Source organism: Mesoplodon densirostris, chromosome 8 (genome assembly GCF_025265405.1).
Source record: "Mesoplodon densirostris isolate mMesDen1 chromosome 8, mMesDen1 primary haplotype, whole genome shotgun sequence".
NCBI classification, from domain to species: Eukaryota; Metazoa; Chordata; class Mammalia; order Artiodactyla; family Ziphiidae; genus Mesoplodon; species Mesoplodon densirostris.
In genome coordinates, this window is record NC_082668.1 from 30,473,353 (window position 1) to 30,490,847 (window position 17,495).

Consider the following 17,495-nt stretch of genomic DNA (forward strand, 5'->3'; position numbering starts at 1 on the left):
TTCTATATTACACACACACACACACACACACACACACACAACTGTGACATTTACTGTTATAGGCATGGGGGATATACATCAATGAACATAATAAGCTAAGCCTTTGCTCTTTAGAACTTATATTCTACTGGAAAAGACTAACAATATTTAAGTAAACAAATCAATAAACAAGATAATTTAAAAGAGCAAAAGTGAAATGAAGGAAATAAAATCATGTATTATAATACAGACTGAGGGGAAAAAACATTGCTTTAAAGCACAAATGACTTCTAACTTTTTACGATCTTCAATCCATGAAAGCTTTGAGATTGCATCAGTACTCATTAGAACAAAACTGCAGCCCCTTATGCTTATAAAATTGACTTGTATCGACCAAATTCAAGTGTCATTAGTCACACGTACCTGAAGCTACTGAAACCTACTAAAATATGTGGAGAGCACACACTGCTTCACCATTCAGCCACTCTGCAATCAGGCTCCTTTTTAACCCTCCCCTCACCCCTTCCTTAAAAACCTTCAGAAATTGAGGTGACCACCCCTCCTGTAATGACCAGCAGCTCCTGAAGCAGAGTACATTTCTTTTAACAGGCCCCATGCTTCTGACATATCTGAGGGTGATATCCTAGGGGAATTTAAATGTATACATAATTTTTATAGGCATAGATTTAGAAGAGCATATTACATATTCGAATATATATACACATATCTATGTTTGTATGTATGTATATGTATATCCATCCTATCTTGGGATCCCATATTTTGATGAAGTTTCATACCTAACACACATCTTGGGGCATCCATTTACACATGGCTTTGAATTAATAATCATGTAAGAGAATATCTAGACTCCAACAAATGTGCAACATCCGCAAAGTCATTGATTAAATCTTAGTGAGAAGTTTACAAATTCTCATATATAAGTTTGTGGGTTTTTTCAGCTTGTAAGCCTGATCCAGAGCTGCTATCAGAAAATTGACCCCCTCTGTTCTCAAACATGACATCTGCCCTTGATACCGAACATAGGTGGTCATCACCAGCAGAAAAAGAAATTTGATTTTGGAACAGATTTCTTGAGTTTCCAGTTCAATACCTCTTCCTCACTAGGTAACAGGCATAAGTGAGAGAACTGTCCAAAAGATCTACTATACAACCATTGCATCGATCCAGTTCAAGACCAGAAAGATCAAGCAACAAACCACACACTGGAAGCATTTGCATTAAACAATTTATTGAATGCCCAGCCGGTCTGGAAACGCTCTAGTGTCCTGCTGGTTGTAAAGAGTGTTGAAGCCCTACCTTACCTTCCCCAGTTACAAATGTTTCAGACAGAAAACCTTAGACCACGGGAGAGAATCCAAGCAAACGAAATGTTAAAGTCATGCTCATCTGCTAATAGACCCAGACGCTGTCTCTCACCACTTTTGAAAACTCATATTTACAAGTATGACCCACTTCATTTCTAAATCACCGTAGTTCAACCAGTGTCCAGAACCAGGATGTCAGTAGGTTTCTGATACCACGCTTCTCCCTTTCTCTGAAATGGTTCCCAGAACAAGGGTTAGCCCCATTTAACACATTGTATAGAACAGTCTCTCTCACATTGAATAGAAAGGTTAATGCGTCCTCAGGCCCTCAGAGAATCTATAAAAGAGGAAGAACAGCATTATGAGGGGTTGGGATTATTCCGCTAGGGATGCTTTCAGGGCTTAATTTTTCCATGGTAGAAACAAAATCTCTTGTTTCCAAAGCAAGATGTCAACATGATTTTTAGCTGTCAACCACTTTTTGTGCAAGAAGCTCAGTTTTACATAGCAATCACTTTTTTGTGCAAGGAATTCAATACTTATCCTTCTCTTTCACTATAATAAAAGTAAATATATATAAAGCTTTTTAACCAAACTAATTGCAAAGCTACTTAGCTAACTCTCAAATTATTGCAGGAGAGTCACCCAAACAGAGAGATGATTTCTGTCACAAAATATTTGTAATAGTCGGCTAACATAAGTGATATGTGATTTGTGGACATATGAATTGTTTGCCTTTCTGGGTAACTAACTGGAAATCCTACAGACGTTGATAGTCAAAGGCTTTCTTCCACAAACATTCATCGGTAGTTCATTTGTCTGTAAAAAGTCAAAGGCTTTTTATTTCATAGGGGCAGCTACCTAGTCGGTATAGACCCTGAGAACAAAGCAAAAATGGACTGAATGTCTACATTTTCCTCCTTTCATCTGAGTGTTTGGTCCATATAAATATCTGAGTACAAGGCTTTCTCGGAGTTTTTTTTAACTTTAATAAAGAAAATATTAGTTCTTTGTTTCTAACCATAAGTAATGAAATGTGGCTCCAGGCAACACATCACCAAGAAAGGAGAGGTTATACAACTTTCTGAGAACTCAGTGAAGTAGAGAGCCATTTTGATTACCTGTAACCACGAGTTTCTACTTGGATTGGCTCCTTTTATTTCTTAGGTTCAACTCGCATTTCTCAAAATACCAAATGCCTGATAAAATGCCTTAAGCATCTTATCTCTCTGTGTGGCATTGAAACTGTAGTTTTGAGACTCAAGAACAGTTACCACCTTTCATGTGTTCCACCTTAGGTCATAATGGCTCAGGAATAATACTTTGCTGCAGAGAGCTACCATGATGTTATTAATAAATAGCTACTCTGCTGACAAATCAATATTCGGCTCCTAATCAGTATGGGGGTGTTGTTCTCATCTCTTGTTTCTGAAATGCTGAATGCTTACAATTTCAGTTTCAGCCCAAAATAGTATAGCTATGGTTATAGTCACGGAAGTAAGAGGTGTTTGTTTGTTTGTTTGTTTTTTGCAGTAGGCGGGCCTCTCACTGTTGTGGCCTCTCCCATTGCGGAGCACAGGCTCTGGACGCGCAGGCTCAGCGGCCATGGCTCACGGGCCCAGGCGCTCCGCGGCACGTGGGATCTTCCCGGACCGGGGCACGAACACGCATCCCCTGCATCGGCAGGCGGACTCTCACATGTTCACACTGCTCCCTGAGCAAGCGACGGTCCCCACCTTCAGCGTCCTGAGGGTTACGGTGCCTCTTCTTAAGCAGCGGGGGTGCTCGGCGCCTCTTCAAGTCTACGTCAAAACGCCGGGAAACGGCCGCCACCTCTCGCCCCCAAGTCCATCTCCTGCACCCTCCTCTTCCCTCCCTCCCCTGAAGCTTTCTTTTCAGAAAACAAGGAGGCTTAGCCGCACACACCTCATTGACACTGACCCCTCCCCCCCCCCCCCACCAGCGGAACTGAGCCTTTGTGTGGTTGGGAGCCGTGACACTGCTGGCCAGGAACTGGAAAGCTGGGGCCCAGTCCCGCGCCTTCAAGGAGCCAGTGGGGCTGCCTAGAGCTCTACGCGCCAGACGGTCCTTGTTGGAGAACAAAGTGACAGCGGGGAAGACTCGGGACTCCTAGGGTCGGAGAATGCACGTGGGTGCCCTCGCAGCGGTCAGTGAGGAAACGAAGGTGCATTCCAGTGACATCCTGGGTGTGAATTTCTCCTGCCCGCCTGTGGTCCTGGGCTCCGAAAAGAAACACACCCTTGAGGCAAGGATGTGGGGAGGGACAAGGCACCACTGGAAGCTCCCCTGGACTGGGGACAGGAGACCCCATTAGCTCCAGGCTCTGTGGCTTGGATCACCCCAGGAGCCCGAGCTGCTGCTCGTATTGCTTGCGTCAGCCCACTGCTCAAGATTTCACAGAGGGGTTCCTGCTTTCCAAGAAGAGGGGACGTCTGGGATTCTCTTTGGTTCTCAGCTCAAAGCTAGTTAACATCCTAGTCAGGCCTGTCACCTTTTCGGGGCTCTGCTGAGAATTAGGGCCCACCTGAACTGAAAGACACCCAGACCAAGAGCCTGAGGCAAAAGTCTTACCTTTGCCACGGTTTCCAGGTTTTGCCCCTTCACCTCAAAACCCTCTAAGCATCCTGAAAACCACTGGTAGCCTCCACTAACTGAAGGCTTTTGTGCCAGCTCAATAGTATCCATGGTTACCTTCCAGAGGGGCACAGGGAGGAACCCAGGCTTATAGCAAGGTTTACCAAAGACACGAGGAACATTCCCTCTACCCAAGCGGTAGAAAGCAAGAGATCTCGAGAGGATTCCTAGGGGTTCTGGGCTTTTTCTCTTCCTCTGAAATCAGTTTCTCAATCTGTGAACTGAACATACTCATGTCTGCTTCTCTTTATCTTCCGAGGAAGTGGGAAAAGATCATAAATGAGGGCTTCAACTTGCTTCCTGAACTTCAAGGAGCTCTCAGCCTCTTGCAGAAGAGAGTTACAGGAGCATAGTGTGTGAGCACAAGGGATAGAGATTGGTGTGGGAGAACCCTGAGAAAGGGAAAGGGGAAAGAGGGGGCAAAGACAGTGTGTTTGAGGAGGTGACTGGTGACCTTCTTGAAGAAAAAGTTAGACAGTTTTCCTGGAGCCATGGTGGGGGAATGGTCTCCTTCAGGCAGAGAAGTTAGCATGATCAAAGGCAGGGAGGGAGCCTCCAAGCAGTCCTGTGCTTCTGGGGAAACAAGTCAAGTGACAGGAAGAAGGGAAGTCAAGGGAAGGAGTGCAGAGAGAGAAAGGAGAACAGAGGTAAAGATGTGGGGATTTAATTCTGGTTTTAGACATGTTGAAAGTTACATTACCCTTGAAAATATTGGTATATAAATATGCAGTGCTCACTTTATTTTCAAGTGTCTGTGTGTCAGGCACTATTCTAGATGCTGTGCACACAGAAGGAAAAAAACAAAGTCCCTGTACTCATGGAGCTTATACTGTAGTGGGGGTGGGAGAAGAAAATTTATATTTTAATTTAAAAACTATATATGTATAATGATTTGTGACTCTAGTTTCTGTGTTAAATGATGAGTTTACAGCTGTGTATCAAAAACAAACACACAACTAGTTAATTAACTAAACAAATAGTGTCATGAGTCAATAATGAGTGTTTATAATTCTGAAGCCTGTGGTAAAGTATATGTGTAATGTGTCAGTTATGGTAAGAAAAAAACAAAGGATCACCAAGAAAAAGTAAAGTGGGACTAGGAAAGGATAATGGGGGAAGAGCTATTTTATATGGAATACTGAGAAGTCCTTCCTGAGGAAGAGATATTTAAGTAAAGATTTATTAATGTGAAAGAGTGAGTCATGCATACGTATGTGAAAGAAGGCTCCAGGTAGAGCATAGGGCAAGCATAATTGCCTTGGAACATACGTGGTGTAATAAGAGTGTTTTCTGGATATTGTGGTGGGAGATAAGGTCAGAAAGGTGGTCAGAAATCCACGCTGGTTGCTCAGTAGAGCACAGACTAGAGGGGAGCGAGGGCAGAGGCAGGGAGTCCAGTTAGGAGCTACTGCAATAATCCCGAGGAGATGGAATAGTGGCTTAGATAAGGGTGGTAGCAGTACAGTTGGTGAAAGTGAGCAGATTCTGAATCTATTTTGATGGCAGAAAGGACAGGATGTATTGATAGACTGGATGTGTTGTGCAAGAAAAAGAGAAAAATTCAAGATTACTTCAAGTTTGGGGGGCTAAGCCAATGGAGGCTTGGAACCATCAGCTGAGAGAGGAACAATCGATTGAGGAATAGGTTTGGGAAAGGGAACTCAAGCATATGCTTTTCTACAAGGATATATTGTACAGCATAGGGAATATAACCAATATTTTATAATAACTTCAAACAGACTACAATAGATAAAATTTTGAATCGCCATGTTGTACACCTGAAACTAATAAAAAAAAGAATTTGCTTTCAACACGTTAAGCTTGAGATGACTGACATCCAAAGGAGAAGCTGAATAGTCAAGGAAGAGGAGGGGACTAAAGATAAACACATACATAGCGCTCAAGAAAGAAGTCTAAATTCGGGATTTTGTCAACCTGTGGGCAATAGTTAAAAACGTCATAGGAAAGTATGTAAAGTGGGTACAATAGTAACCTAAGGATTGAATCTGGGAAATGCCAATATCTAAGTGATTAAAAAGTAGAGTTAAGAGGAACCAGGAGAATGTGATGCCTTGCAAACCAATGAGATAAAGATTTTCACAGGGGGAAGAAATAAACCACAGCACACAGATTCAGAAAAGGGAGTCCATAAAATGAAGACAAAGAATTTTCCGTTGGCTCTAAAAAATAGTACGTCACCAAATTGCTTATTAAGAACAATTTTGACTGAGTGTTGGGGGAGAAATGGTGAGCTGAGGCAGAAATGGAAAGCCAGGAAATGCAGACAGCCCCTGAGAAGCACTTTCTATGAAGTTTAGCAAAGAAGAGGGAGAAGAATTGGAACAGGAGGTTAGGGGTTGGGTCTTTGTCATGTTTACAAGCTGAGGGAGAGAAACCAACAGACAGGAAGGAGTTTAAATTCAAGACAGAAGGATAACTAACAACCTCAGAAGACATAGAAGCAACAGGGATAAGGGAATAAGGAAGTCAGCATTACACAGAAGGGATAGCTTTGCTCTCTGAACAAGGAGAAAGAAAGGCTCCCTCTGGATATGGATACATCTGTGTATGGTATGTTGGCTGGAGAGCAGGAGTTGAGAGAGATGGTGACCAATGGTCTCAGTTTCTTAATGAACTAAGGTCTGTAGTCATTCACAAAAAGTGAATGAGAGGAGGTATTAAGTAAGGAATTTAAGGAGAGTGAAAAGGCTTTGAATAATCTTTGAAAAGAAGAGAAAGAAGAGAGGAGATAAGAGAAGGGAGAGAAAGAGACTAAAGGAAGTACTAAATGCCCAGGCAAAATTTGAGACCATGAATTTGTAACAGACCATTTTGCATGCTTGTTTGGTTTTTATGGGGCAGAATAGCATATGGATGAAGCTCCAAACTGCCCGGGCTTGCACCATATCTCCCTCATGTGTCACATTTGATGGATTCTTAGATGGAAATTTTCACATTTAACACCACTGAAATCAAGTTTTATCTATCAAATGAAGGCACCTTACAATCAGAATTGCAATCTTTTCTTTTGCTTTTATCAGATAATGAGATGTCTAAAATTAACGGTGTCTTCTATTTGATGTAATACTTTGTACAAGTTACTTAACCCTTATGAAACTGTTTTCTTGTGTGTAAAATGGGCAAAAATCTCCCTACGGCTAGTGAGGATAAAATGAGTTCATACATGAAAAGCACTTAGAATGGTGCTGCATGTAGCAAAGTGTTTGTTAAATGCTAGTTATTATTTTTCTCCTTCAGTGCTCATCTGACTGAATGTAGGAGAAAAGAACGGTCATGATTATACTGATCCTGTGTTAGAACTTTTTTGGGCAAATGCTGACAAAGGAGAGGGATGCAAAGGAATCAAGGGTATACACAGGTTAGAAAAAAAGAAGAGACGAGGGGTAGAGAGACAAAAAACTGGTTGAAATGAAGAAAACGGAAGCCCTGTTGAAGGGAAAAAACACGTGTAAGAGGAGTAAGAAAGGGGACTGTGAAAGGTACTAGTCGGGAAGAGGGATATTCAGGCTTCAGGTTTCAGAGGTGGAGCAGCTCTGTATTCTGAGCACAGCCTCTGAAGTGAGTGGCTGAAGCGAAGTGAAGGTAAAGACCACTGTAGTTGGGCTCCAGCTGTCCTATAGTAAGTAATAATAAGATATAAGTATAATAAGATAATAAACTGAAAGGGTCACCCCAGCTTTATAGCAGCTGAGGGTGTGTGACATTGCCGTCCCAACCAGAAATCCTAGGACAACTCTTTAAAAATATATATTTTTATACATATATATGTATAAAGACTTTAAAAATATATATTTTTAAAAGCCTAGCTAGTGTCTGCTCATTTACTTTTTTTCTCTTCTTGACGATATAATTACTTGGGACTGGAAGTTTTGACCTTTAGTAAAACTTTTTATAGTGCCAGTCTAGAAAATAATGCTTTGATTAAACATTTCTCTTAAAGACAATTTACCAACTTGCACTTGAAATTTAAGTAGTCATCTTATGAATATGTTTATTTAGAAGATCTTAAAAACTATATATTCTGTTGTAACATACATTTAGAATCCCTTGCTTAGGGCAATTTGGAGAGATTCTTGGAAAGAAATATGTATCTTTCATCTGAACCTTACTAATAATTGCAAGAGGAAAATGGCACACTAATTCTTGCATTTCGATAAAAAGAAAGCCACCATCAAACCACTTTAATGAAAGATTTAATACTCTGTTAAACACATAAGTTTGCTTAGTTTGATATCTTACCCTGTGATTTCATTTCCACAGACTAGCCTCTCTCTAACAATGACACACATTTGATTAGCACCTACATTTTACCAAACATTATTTTCATATATATGGTCTCACATTTATTCTCCTCTTTCCCCCCAGTTTGCTGCTAAGGGAATTTCCTTGAGTAAGTTAGTTGGTAAGAATTAGAACATGCTTCTTTTTCCAACACTTAGCTTTACACATTGTCATGTATCTGTCCTAAACAGTGTGCTTGTACAAACACATACACTGACTGTCACCCTCTATTCTCTTCACACTAGTCTATCCTTATTCCCCTATTGGCTCCCCAATACCAACTGGGAGGGAGCATATGGCAGGTACAACTTAATGATAGAATAATTTTAACAAGTTACATCTGGAATCAATCCATTACATCATCATTCTGACTTGTTAAAAAATATTCAGGAAACCAACGGGTCCTTTAAAATGACATGACGCTAAACAACTGGTTTGACTGGCATTTGTCATCCGGAGAGGTGTTTCAGTTTTGTGCACTTGCAGACTAGGCTGAAAGAAGGACTAGTGGAGAAGTAAATAGCAATTAGCTGATGTGACCCATGGGTAGATTTTCTGATTTTTGCCACTTGAAGCAATTCTCAAAGACATTTAAAAGGACTTCCGATTAATTTTCATGAAATTTGAGAGCAGTTATATAGATAGTTTGCATCTTCAGCAGTGCATTAATTTGCAAATGATGGGGCCAGCCTTTAAGAATAGGGTGCTTCTTTAACATTTAGGATCAGATTGTAAAAATAATTACTTTCTCTCATTTTTTTTTTTTTGCCAAGATAAATCACTTTTATCTCTATAGGAAAGGGAGGATCTAAAAAATATATATATAAATTACATTAGTAACACAACATAAGAAAAAAACAGGGGAAAAAAACCCAACAGAGAAGTCTGTATGATGCTATTCTAACCTGTTTATAAAAAGGCCCTGTATCAGAAATTCACAATCCTACCCACTTCTAAAAATATATTTAGACATGTACAGAAGCGGTGGGCTTGTTTTTAAATTGCCTTTTTGTAAAAATATATTAAAGGTGAATAGAAATCCTCTCTCTCTGCCCCCTATCCAAGCCCCAGCTCTGTGCTGGGGATTGGAGACCAGAGGTAACTCTCTCATCATGTTCTAAACCTTGGTTACAACCACTCCCAACCCCTCCCCAACTCACTTCACTTAGAACCTGAAACATTAAAAAAAAAAAAAAAAAAAGAAAAAAAAGAAAGAAAAAGCACACTAGCCTCTTTGGAAAAGCGTAAATCTGAGGGTAAACTTGCTTTTCATTTAAAACACAAAACAACAAACAGCCAGCTCTGAGAGCCCAACTAAATTAATCAGAAACCCAGTCAAATGGAGGTTGGGTTTCAGCTCCACACAACTTTTAACAAAGAAACAGAAGGGAAAGAGGCCTGGAACCAGGGGGGATATGCTAGCAATTAGCTGCCTTTGAAAGATCAAGGGGAGGGGGCTGTTAATGGGCAGAAGGGCTGGGGTCCTGGTCTTGGTTACAGCAGTCAGGGCCTAGTCAGGCAGTTGCCTACACAGGGACACAGGCTGCCCTCCTTCCCTCCCCTCACTACCCTCTGTTGCTTTGGAATCCCCAAGAAAAGCAAAGCTGGGCAGAAACAGAGGGGAGGGGAGTGGGAACCTCACGTGCTAAGGCGGAGGTAGCCAGGCTTTTTTGCCTTTGGTGTGTATAGATGGAGGACTGCTCGGCCCCTGGGGCCCCCAAGATAGGAAAAGGATATGGGGCTAAGGGACCCCTGATTCCAAGGAAGGAGAGTAAATGTCGGGCTGTGGAGAAAAGAAAGACAAACTGGAGACACGAAGACGACCAGGGAAGCCTCACATATTCCCTGTGGCCTGCACGGTAGCTGTTAAGTTCCCCAGAAGCACTGGGAAAACGAGGTGAAGTTAAAGTGGGGGGTAGAAGACAATGAAGCCCTCCACTTGGGCAGTGCCGAGATGGAGAGAGGGAGACATTCTCCATCCAGTCCAGGTCACCAGGGAGGCAAGACAGGTGGAGGTGGAGGGAGCTGGGGGAGGGGGAGGGAGGGGGTGGGCACTGTCTGGACAACAGAAACACTCACAAAGGGAAGAGGGGGTGGGAGGTTCAGATGATCTGCTCCTTTACAGGTGGGCATCTCCGCTCCTAGCCTCGGGCTCCCCCCACATCAGCACTCTGCTTGAGCGTCCACCTGACATCTGGGAGTGTAAAGGTCCAGGAGTGAAGATGTGAGTTCTGAAGTCTTCTTCAGACCAAGACCTCAAGGTGGGGAGAGAAGCAGGGAGGCTCCTGATGGAGAACCTGGGGTGAGCTGTCCTGCCACATCCTCTCCAGAAGGTCCAGGCTGTGCTCTGTGGTACGGGTGAAGGGATCAGGCCGTAGAGCAAGGGCTATCTGCTTCAGTGGCAGATGCTTTCAAGGCATTTGGGAGATGGTCTTTGCCTCCTGGAGCCCAGCCAAAGCTATGTGGATAATGTTCTGTAGGACCTCAAACTCTAGGCAAATCCCTGGAGCTCACCCTGGGAGAGGTGGCTTCATCTGTGGCCACCCAAAAGTACTTTCCTCCAATGGGCTACAAAGTCTCAGTCAAAGTCTTGGGTGTTGGTCCTCTCCCTACCTTGAGAAGTGACAGGAATCTCTCTTCTTCCCAAGGATGAATGAAGTCAGCCCATGGCCTTTCTAGGCCACTCTGGAAATGGCCCACGGTGGGGCAGTACGAAGACTCTGGGCCCTCCTCTTTATTTCCATGAAGCATTTGGCAAGAGGCGGCAGAGCCCAGAGGCTTCTCCCAGGAACGAGTCTTGAGTGGGACACATCCATTGGGCTAAGAGGAGGCAGGAGAATGGGCAGAGGTGGGCAGGCTTCTGGAGACAGGGCTGGAGCCGCAGAAAGTGTTGAGCACTGGGCCTCCCACTTCATGACCAGGGAAATACCGAGGGGCCCAGGCTCTCCTCATGCCTCTCCTCATCCTGCTTTCCAGCTTTAAGTGGGGATGACAGTAAAGGGCAGACAAAGCTGGTGAAAGGGAAATGGATTGGGGCAGCAGAAAAGAGGGCTCTAGTCAGCTGGAAACCTCTCCCATTTACTGGCTACTCAGAGATATGGAAAAGGAAGGCAGGATGCTCCAGTGGAAGCAGGGGAGGGAGCTGAGGGAGTAGGTGAAGGGGCCCATGGGAGAGTCGATGCCTTTGGTCAGTTCCAAGAAAGCAGGACAATGCGCCTCAGCACCTTGTCCGGGGCAGGTAGGATCCAGGAGTGCCCTGAGAATTGACAACGGAGAAGGCAATGGGGGTGAAGGGGTGAGGGGCAGGACACAAAGGGGATCACAGAAGCACTTTGCCATTTCTGTAGATTTTCAGGATACGGCCGAGTCTCTGCTTTGCCGTAGCCAGGCCCTTTTTGGGACGCTTTCCTGGTCCTGCTTGATTGCTCTGGGAGCCAACTGAAGGGCGCCGCTGGGTCAAGAAGACACCAGGGGCCATGGGTGTGGTGCTGCGGTTTGCCTGGGCCATGCCAAAGGCATTGGGACGAGCAGTACACTCATGGTCAGCAAGACTTCCTGAGAGGGCCTCTTGTTTAGGCTCAGGGGGAGGCAGGGGCGAGGAGGAGGTGAGAAGTTGGGGTGGAGTGGCCAGAGGTGGGGCTGGTACTGCCACGCTGAGATTAGGCTCTTGAGGACGAGGCTGTTCTACCTCCTTCAACAAAGGCTTCTTCTTGATATATTTCTTCTTTGGGGCCTTCTGTAGCTCCTGCGGGGCCAACTTTGCAGCTGCTGCAGCCAAGCCTGTCTCAATGGAAGCTACCCGGGTCCCCTCACGCACAGGACAGTCCTGCTTCGGTAGAGTTGGGGTCACACGGGCTTTAGGACTCCATGGAGCATCATCTGAATTCTTCTTTTTCTTGGGTCGAGATTTCAAAGCAGGGTCATCGTCGTCAGACTCCAGGGAAGGGTAAATATACTCTGCATCCTTGAAGCATGCTCCCAAGCTGTCCTGTTCATCGAGACTGGCGTTCTCCTCCTCCTCCTTGCTCTCGGTTCTCCAGTATGATGGCCGCTTGATGGGCCACTTCCCTGGGATGCGCTGGGAAGCAGGACTGCTAGACGCTGTGCCCAGCCCACTGCTGGAACTCCCATGGCTTCGCTCCTGCCCCCCGGGCCAACAGGCCTGCAGGCTGGAGGTAGCTGGCGAGGATGATGAGGACTGCGGGTTGGCCATGCACAGCATGCCCTGGATGGCCTCCTGAGTGCTGGGAGAGGCAGGGGCCTCGGTGAGGGCAGCATAGTCAGGTCCCCCCACCTGCCTGCTGGCCTTGAGCAGATCAAGAGTTCCACCAGCTCCACTCCCATTTCCAAGCTTGCCTTCGACCCCTTCTACCATGTCCTCATCTGCTGTATAGTCCTCCTCAATGTCAAACTCAACTTCTCCTGGTTCACGAACTCGGTTGGGGTCAGAGCAAGGCTTCGCACGGGGCAACTTTCGGGGAAATTTTGGTCTTATTATCAGAGTCGCCTTCTCCTTTCCCAGTCTCTCATCAATCTGCAGTTCATCATCTGAATCCAAGTCAAATTCATCCTCCATCACCTGTTCTGCCACCAGCCTAGCCTTGTCTACCTTCTTTGCGATCTTGGCTCGCCGAGACTTGGATAAGCTCTTTACCCTCTTGGCACTGCCATTAGACGTCAACAGGGCCAGCCGGACCTCATTCCCATCAAGGTCCAAGTCTGGCGAGTCATCATCTGAGTCATTCAAGCAGGTGCCAGTGATGTTGAACTTTGCTTTCTGGGAACAGCCTGTCTTCAGTGCCTGATGACTGTATGTGTCCATGAGATTATAGCTCAATTGGCCAGCAGGCCCCAAGGCTGAGCTCTCCTTGCCCTTTCGCTCTGCCTTCTTGAAGAATTCCTTGGGCTCCAGGCCTTTCTTCTTTGAACCACTTTTGGAGGGCAGTGACAGCCTGGACATGGATACTGAAGTGGAATGGGCTGGCCTGGTTAAGGGAATGGAGCCGGCTGGGAAGATCCTCTGCAGCCCAAAGGTATTGCTTGTCTTCCCAACGTTCTGTCGGAAGGTATCTTCCACCAGGCCAATCTCCCTAGCCAGATCTTTAATGAGCTGTACGGTCCTCACTGTCTCTGGGATCTCATCCTCGTGGTCTGGCAGAGCTTCTTTCCTTGTCCAGGCTCTAAAGGCCAAGTTCAGGGCTTTAGCACCATGGACCAGGTAGGAGGCAGGGTGTCTCCTGTTTTCTCGCAAACCTCGAAAGACGTCCAGGATATGCTTTCCCACATACCAACAGATGGTCTCAAAGTTGGGGAACTTGAAGAGGTCTTCTGTGCTCAACCGCTTCTCAATCTCATAGACTTTGAGCTGCATTTCAATGTTAAGGCTGTGTAAGAAGTTCCCTCCAAAGACAAGGCAGTCCACGGGGGTCAGCACAGCATGGATCCATCCTGCAGGAATGAAAAGTGTCTGTCCTTGCTTCACAGAACACTTGTAGCACTTGTCCACCTGGTCCCCAAAGAACATCTCATTCTGGTTAGAGGAGCTGCTCCAGCACTCAAAGAGAGTCAGGTTGGCATTTGTTGGGCGGATCAGGTAGAAGATCTTCTCACCCTTGAGCACATGGTACCAGACCGAGCTGCCACCAAAGTCAATGTGAAAGTCGGTATAGCTATCCCGCACGCTCATGAGGCAGTACTTCTGCACATTGGGCCTCTCAAGGATACACTCCTCTGGCCACAAGTTCTCCACCCATGAGAGCTTCCGAACAATCTTGGGTGTCTCCACAAGGTTAGAAAGCCTGGTATCAGAGAATTCCAAACTAATGACATTGAGGACTTTCTCCCTCTTCCCGCTATAATAATACTTCACAAAATCACCAAGCTTCATCTTGCAGTCGGCCTGGCGGGTCACATCAATCACATCAATCTCTCTGTCAGAACCAACGTAGTGTTCCACATCCCGCACGGTGAATGATGGTGAGGGCAGCGTCATCCCCAATCCATCCTTCTTCAAGACCAGGATGGGCACACTGAAGCTATTCTCTTCCAGGAATTCCATGCTCAGCTGACTTCCAGTGGGCTTCAGAATCACTTCATCTGAGCTGTCAAAGGTCCTACTCCGAAGCTCTCCAATGAACGTAGGGCTTCCCGTCTTCACTGGCTTCCCCTTGTGTGTATCATGGCCTTTTGAAGATACACAGCGTTTTTTCATGATGGAGGGCCCATGGAAGACCTCACAATTGGGGCAGTGGTAGAGGTCAATGTCATCAGCCTTCTCCTCTTCAACACCAACACAACTGCCATGAAACCAGTCCTGGCACGTGTCACACTGGATCATGAAGCGGGTGACATCGTAAGGAAGCCGACAGAGGCAATACACCGGTCCCGAGGCCATCTTCGCCTGGCCTTGGAGCGTCCTGCGGTGGGCCAGGCTCTCAGCGTCAAAGGGAGCGGGAGGCGGCAGCACGCACTCTCTCTGGACGAAGGGAGAATCTCTTCACGCCTCTCAAAGTGACAGGAACCTCCTCACGCCCCAAACCTGCCAAGAACGTACTCGGTCCGGAACCCTACAGGGACCTCCTCATCCGCAAAGCCGCAGGGATTCCTCACGCCCGCGGAGCTCAGTCCCACCAAAGCGCCGGCGGCCGGGCTCGCTCCGGAGCTGCTCAGCGCCTCGCTCAGCGAAGGTTGGGCGACGCGCACCGAATTCTGGCATCGTCATGGCAACGCGGCGAACCTTTCTCGCCTTGTTCTCGAGCCACCCGCTGGGTCGCGCGGCCCTGGTCGCGCGGCCCTGGCCGCCCAGCCGTGCTTCAGGGCAGCTTTCTCCACAGCTCTGCCCCGGGCCCGGCCGTCAGGGCCTACTGGAGCCCGCGGCTCGGGCCTAGGCCGGCGGCCGCCAGACGAACAGGCAAGCGGCGGCGTCGCTGGGCCGGCAGGAGATCGCCGCGAGCAAACCAACGAGGAAGGAGATGAACCGGCGGCCCGGTTGGAGATCAAAACAGCCCGAAAAATCGCCGGGAGAAGCCCGGTGGCGGTGATGGGCAATTCAGAGTAGCCAATCTCTCTCATTTTTTTAATGCTTTTCCATCATTTGAAGATGGCAATAAACAAGGACAATTTCCTGGAATGCCCATTGGGATAAATGGATTAGTCAGTCTTTAAGTGTCATCAAATTCATAAGGACAAGTTGAAGTAAGTAGTCAGATGATACTGGACATTGATTCTAAAATGTGCAGAAAAGGAAAGCTACTCGGGAATACAAGAATGGTTCATTCCTAGTTTTCCTACTTATACAAGTGAAAATACTATGGTTATGATAACACGTTTAGTGGTGGTTCCTTTCTAGGGTACTTCTCAAGATACATTCATCTTTTGCCCATTCTTTCCAGTAGGTTGCAAAGCCCATAGGGATTCCTGTGGCTTTGTCAAGAGATGAGTGTATGTCTTTGCAATAACCCCAGCACTTTAAGAGTGACTACTGTAAGTATTGGCTTTTCAGAATTGTCCCATCTTTTGGGCTACTCATTTCCAAAGGAGACTACAAGTGATTTGTTTTCTATTTGTTTTACATACCACGGCAACAATGACAAGATCTAAGCTTTTAGCAATAGGAAGTTTTTTTCCCTAAGGCTTCAGTTAGGATGGAAAAAAACAACATATATCAAAAACAACATATATCAAAAAACAACATATAATCTCTACTTCAACATAATAGGTGGAGCAGAGGGATTTACAGCTCAGAAAGCCGGAGGTCCACTGACACTTAAGGAGTTCTGCAAAGAAGAAAACATCTGTGAAAGGACAAATAAGGACATAGACCTATATGTTGAAGGCATAAAACATCTTACAGTATGAGAAGGGCTCCTGGGATGAGAAACTATTCCTTGACTTGCGTGTGTCTAGGGGAGTTAGTCTACTCTGCTCTAGATTCCTAAACAATTTTGTGCATACTTCCATTATATGCTTACTATATTCTATTTGTTATGTATGCTTATCTGTCTCTCCTCCCCATCCCCCTCCTACCCTAACCAGCAGCAAGCTCTTTCAGACAGGGAATCATGTCTGACTACTCTCAGCTTTAGAGCCCAACACACATATAACTTCTTAATTAATATTGCTTGAATTTATTTATGAGAATAGTCTCATTTTGAACCCGAGGCTGGAGTAGTGAGTGTCATTAGTCAACTTTGCACTGATGAAATTTCTTTTTCATGTCCGGAAAAAGAAATCAAAATGTCCGTCAGCCAATTTAGAGTTTTGTTTTGTTTTTTTCTTTATTTGGTGCCCCCCTTTTTTTTAAAATCACGCTTTTGCTGAATGGAAATATTGCTTTGATGTGATTATGGACACATCCTCTGAAATGGGGTTTTTGATTAAAAGACTATAATCTAAAAGTAGAAGTTAAGCATAAAAGTATAAACTCATTTCCCCTGAGGGAAAAAACATTGCTCATCCAGTGACAGGATTTTTATGTTCAGTCGTTGGAAAAAGGGAAACATTCGAAATCTAGTTTGAGATCATTTTTTGTAACATGGTGTATTAACTAGGAATTCATTAAGCTACCAGTAAAAGAAAACCTAAGTATATATGTATATACATATATATACATATATATGTACATACAGATATATATATATATTGCTTAAATGAAAAGGGTTTATTTTTCTTACCTAATAAGAAACCTGGAAACATGTGGCTGCTGATGTTAGTTCAGTGGCCCAAGGATATCAGGCCCATGTTTCTATGATTCCCTTAACCTTTCCTTGGACTCACAGGTTAGTTGCCGCAGCTCCAAACATCACATCTACATTCAAGGCAGGAAGTAGGTGAAAGGGTTGTTTCAGCCCAGCCACATCTGTTATATTTTTCTATTAATTAATTTATGTGTTAGTTTATTCATTTATTTATTTAGGCTGTGTTGGGTCTTTGTTGCTGCACACGGGCTTTCTCTAGTTGCGGTGAGCGGCGCTACTCTTCATTGCGGTGCACAGGCCTCTCATTGCAGTGGTTTCTCTTGTTGTGGAGCCCAGGCTCTAGGCATGCAGGCTTCAGTAGCTGTGGCACGCAGGCTCAGTAGTTGTGGCTTGCAGGCTCTAGAGCACAGGTTCAGAAGTTGTCACACACGTGCTTATCTATTCCACGGCATGTGGGACCTTCCCAGGCCAGGGCTCGAACCAGTGTCCCCTGCATTGGCAGGCGGATTCTTAACCACTGTGCCACCAGGGAAGTCCC

General features: G+C 45.3%; 1 protein-coding gene across 3 annotated transcripts; it reads right to left on the reverse strand.

The window, feature by feature from the left end:
* Positions 1-11,504: 11,504 nt before the first annotated feature.
* Positions 11,505-14,670, reverse strand: LOC132495063 (histone lysine demethylase PHF8-like). Of its 3 annotated transcripts, none has more exons than XM_060106651.1 (2): positions 13,315-14,655; positions 11,505-13,029 (listed from the first exon to the last, which is right to left on the reverse strand). In XM_060106651.1, the coding sequence occupies exons 1-2, from the start codon at positions 14,653-14,655 to the stop codon at positions 11,581-11,583; spliced, it is 2,790 nt and encodes a 929-aa protein (XP_059962634.1). In that variant the 3' UTR covers positions 11,505-11,580. The 3 variants fall into 3 exon arrangements, with proteins under 3 accessions (XP_059962634.1, XP_059962633.1, XP_059962635.1); XM_060106650.1 differs by having other exon boundaries at positions 11,505-12,559; positions 12,614-14,655; XM_060106652.1 differs by having other exon boundaries at positions 11,505-14,670.
* Positions 14,671-17,495: the final 2,825 nt, after the last annotated feature.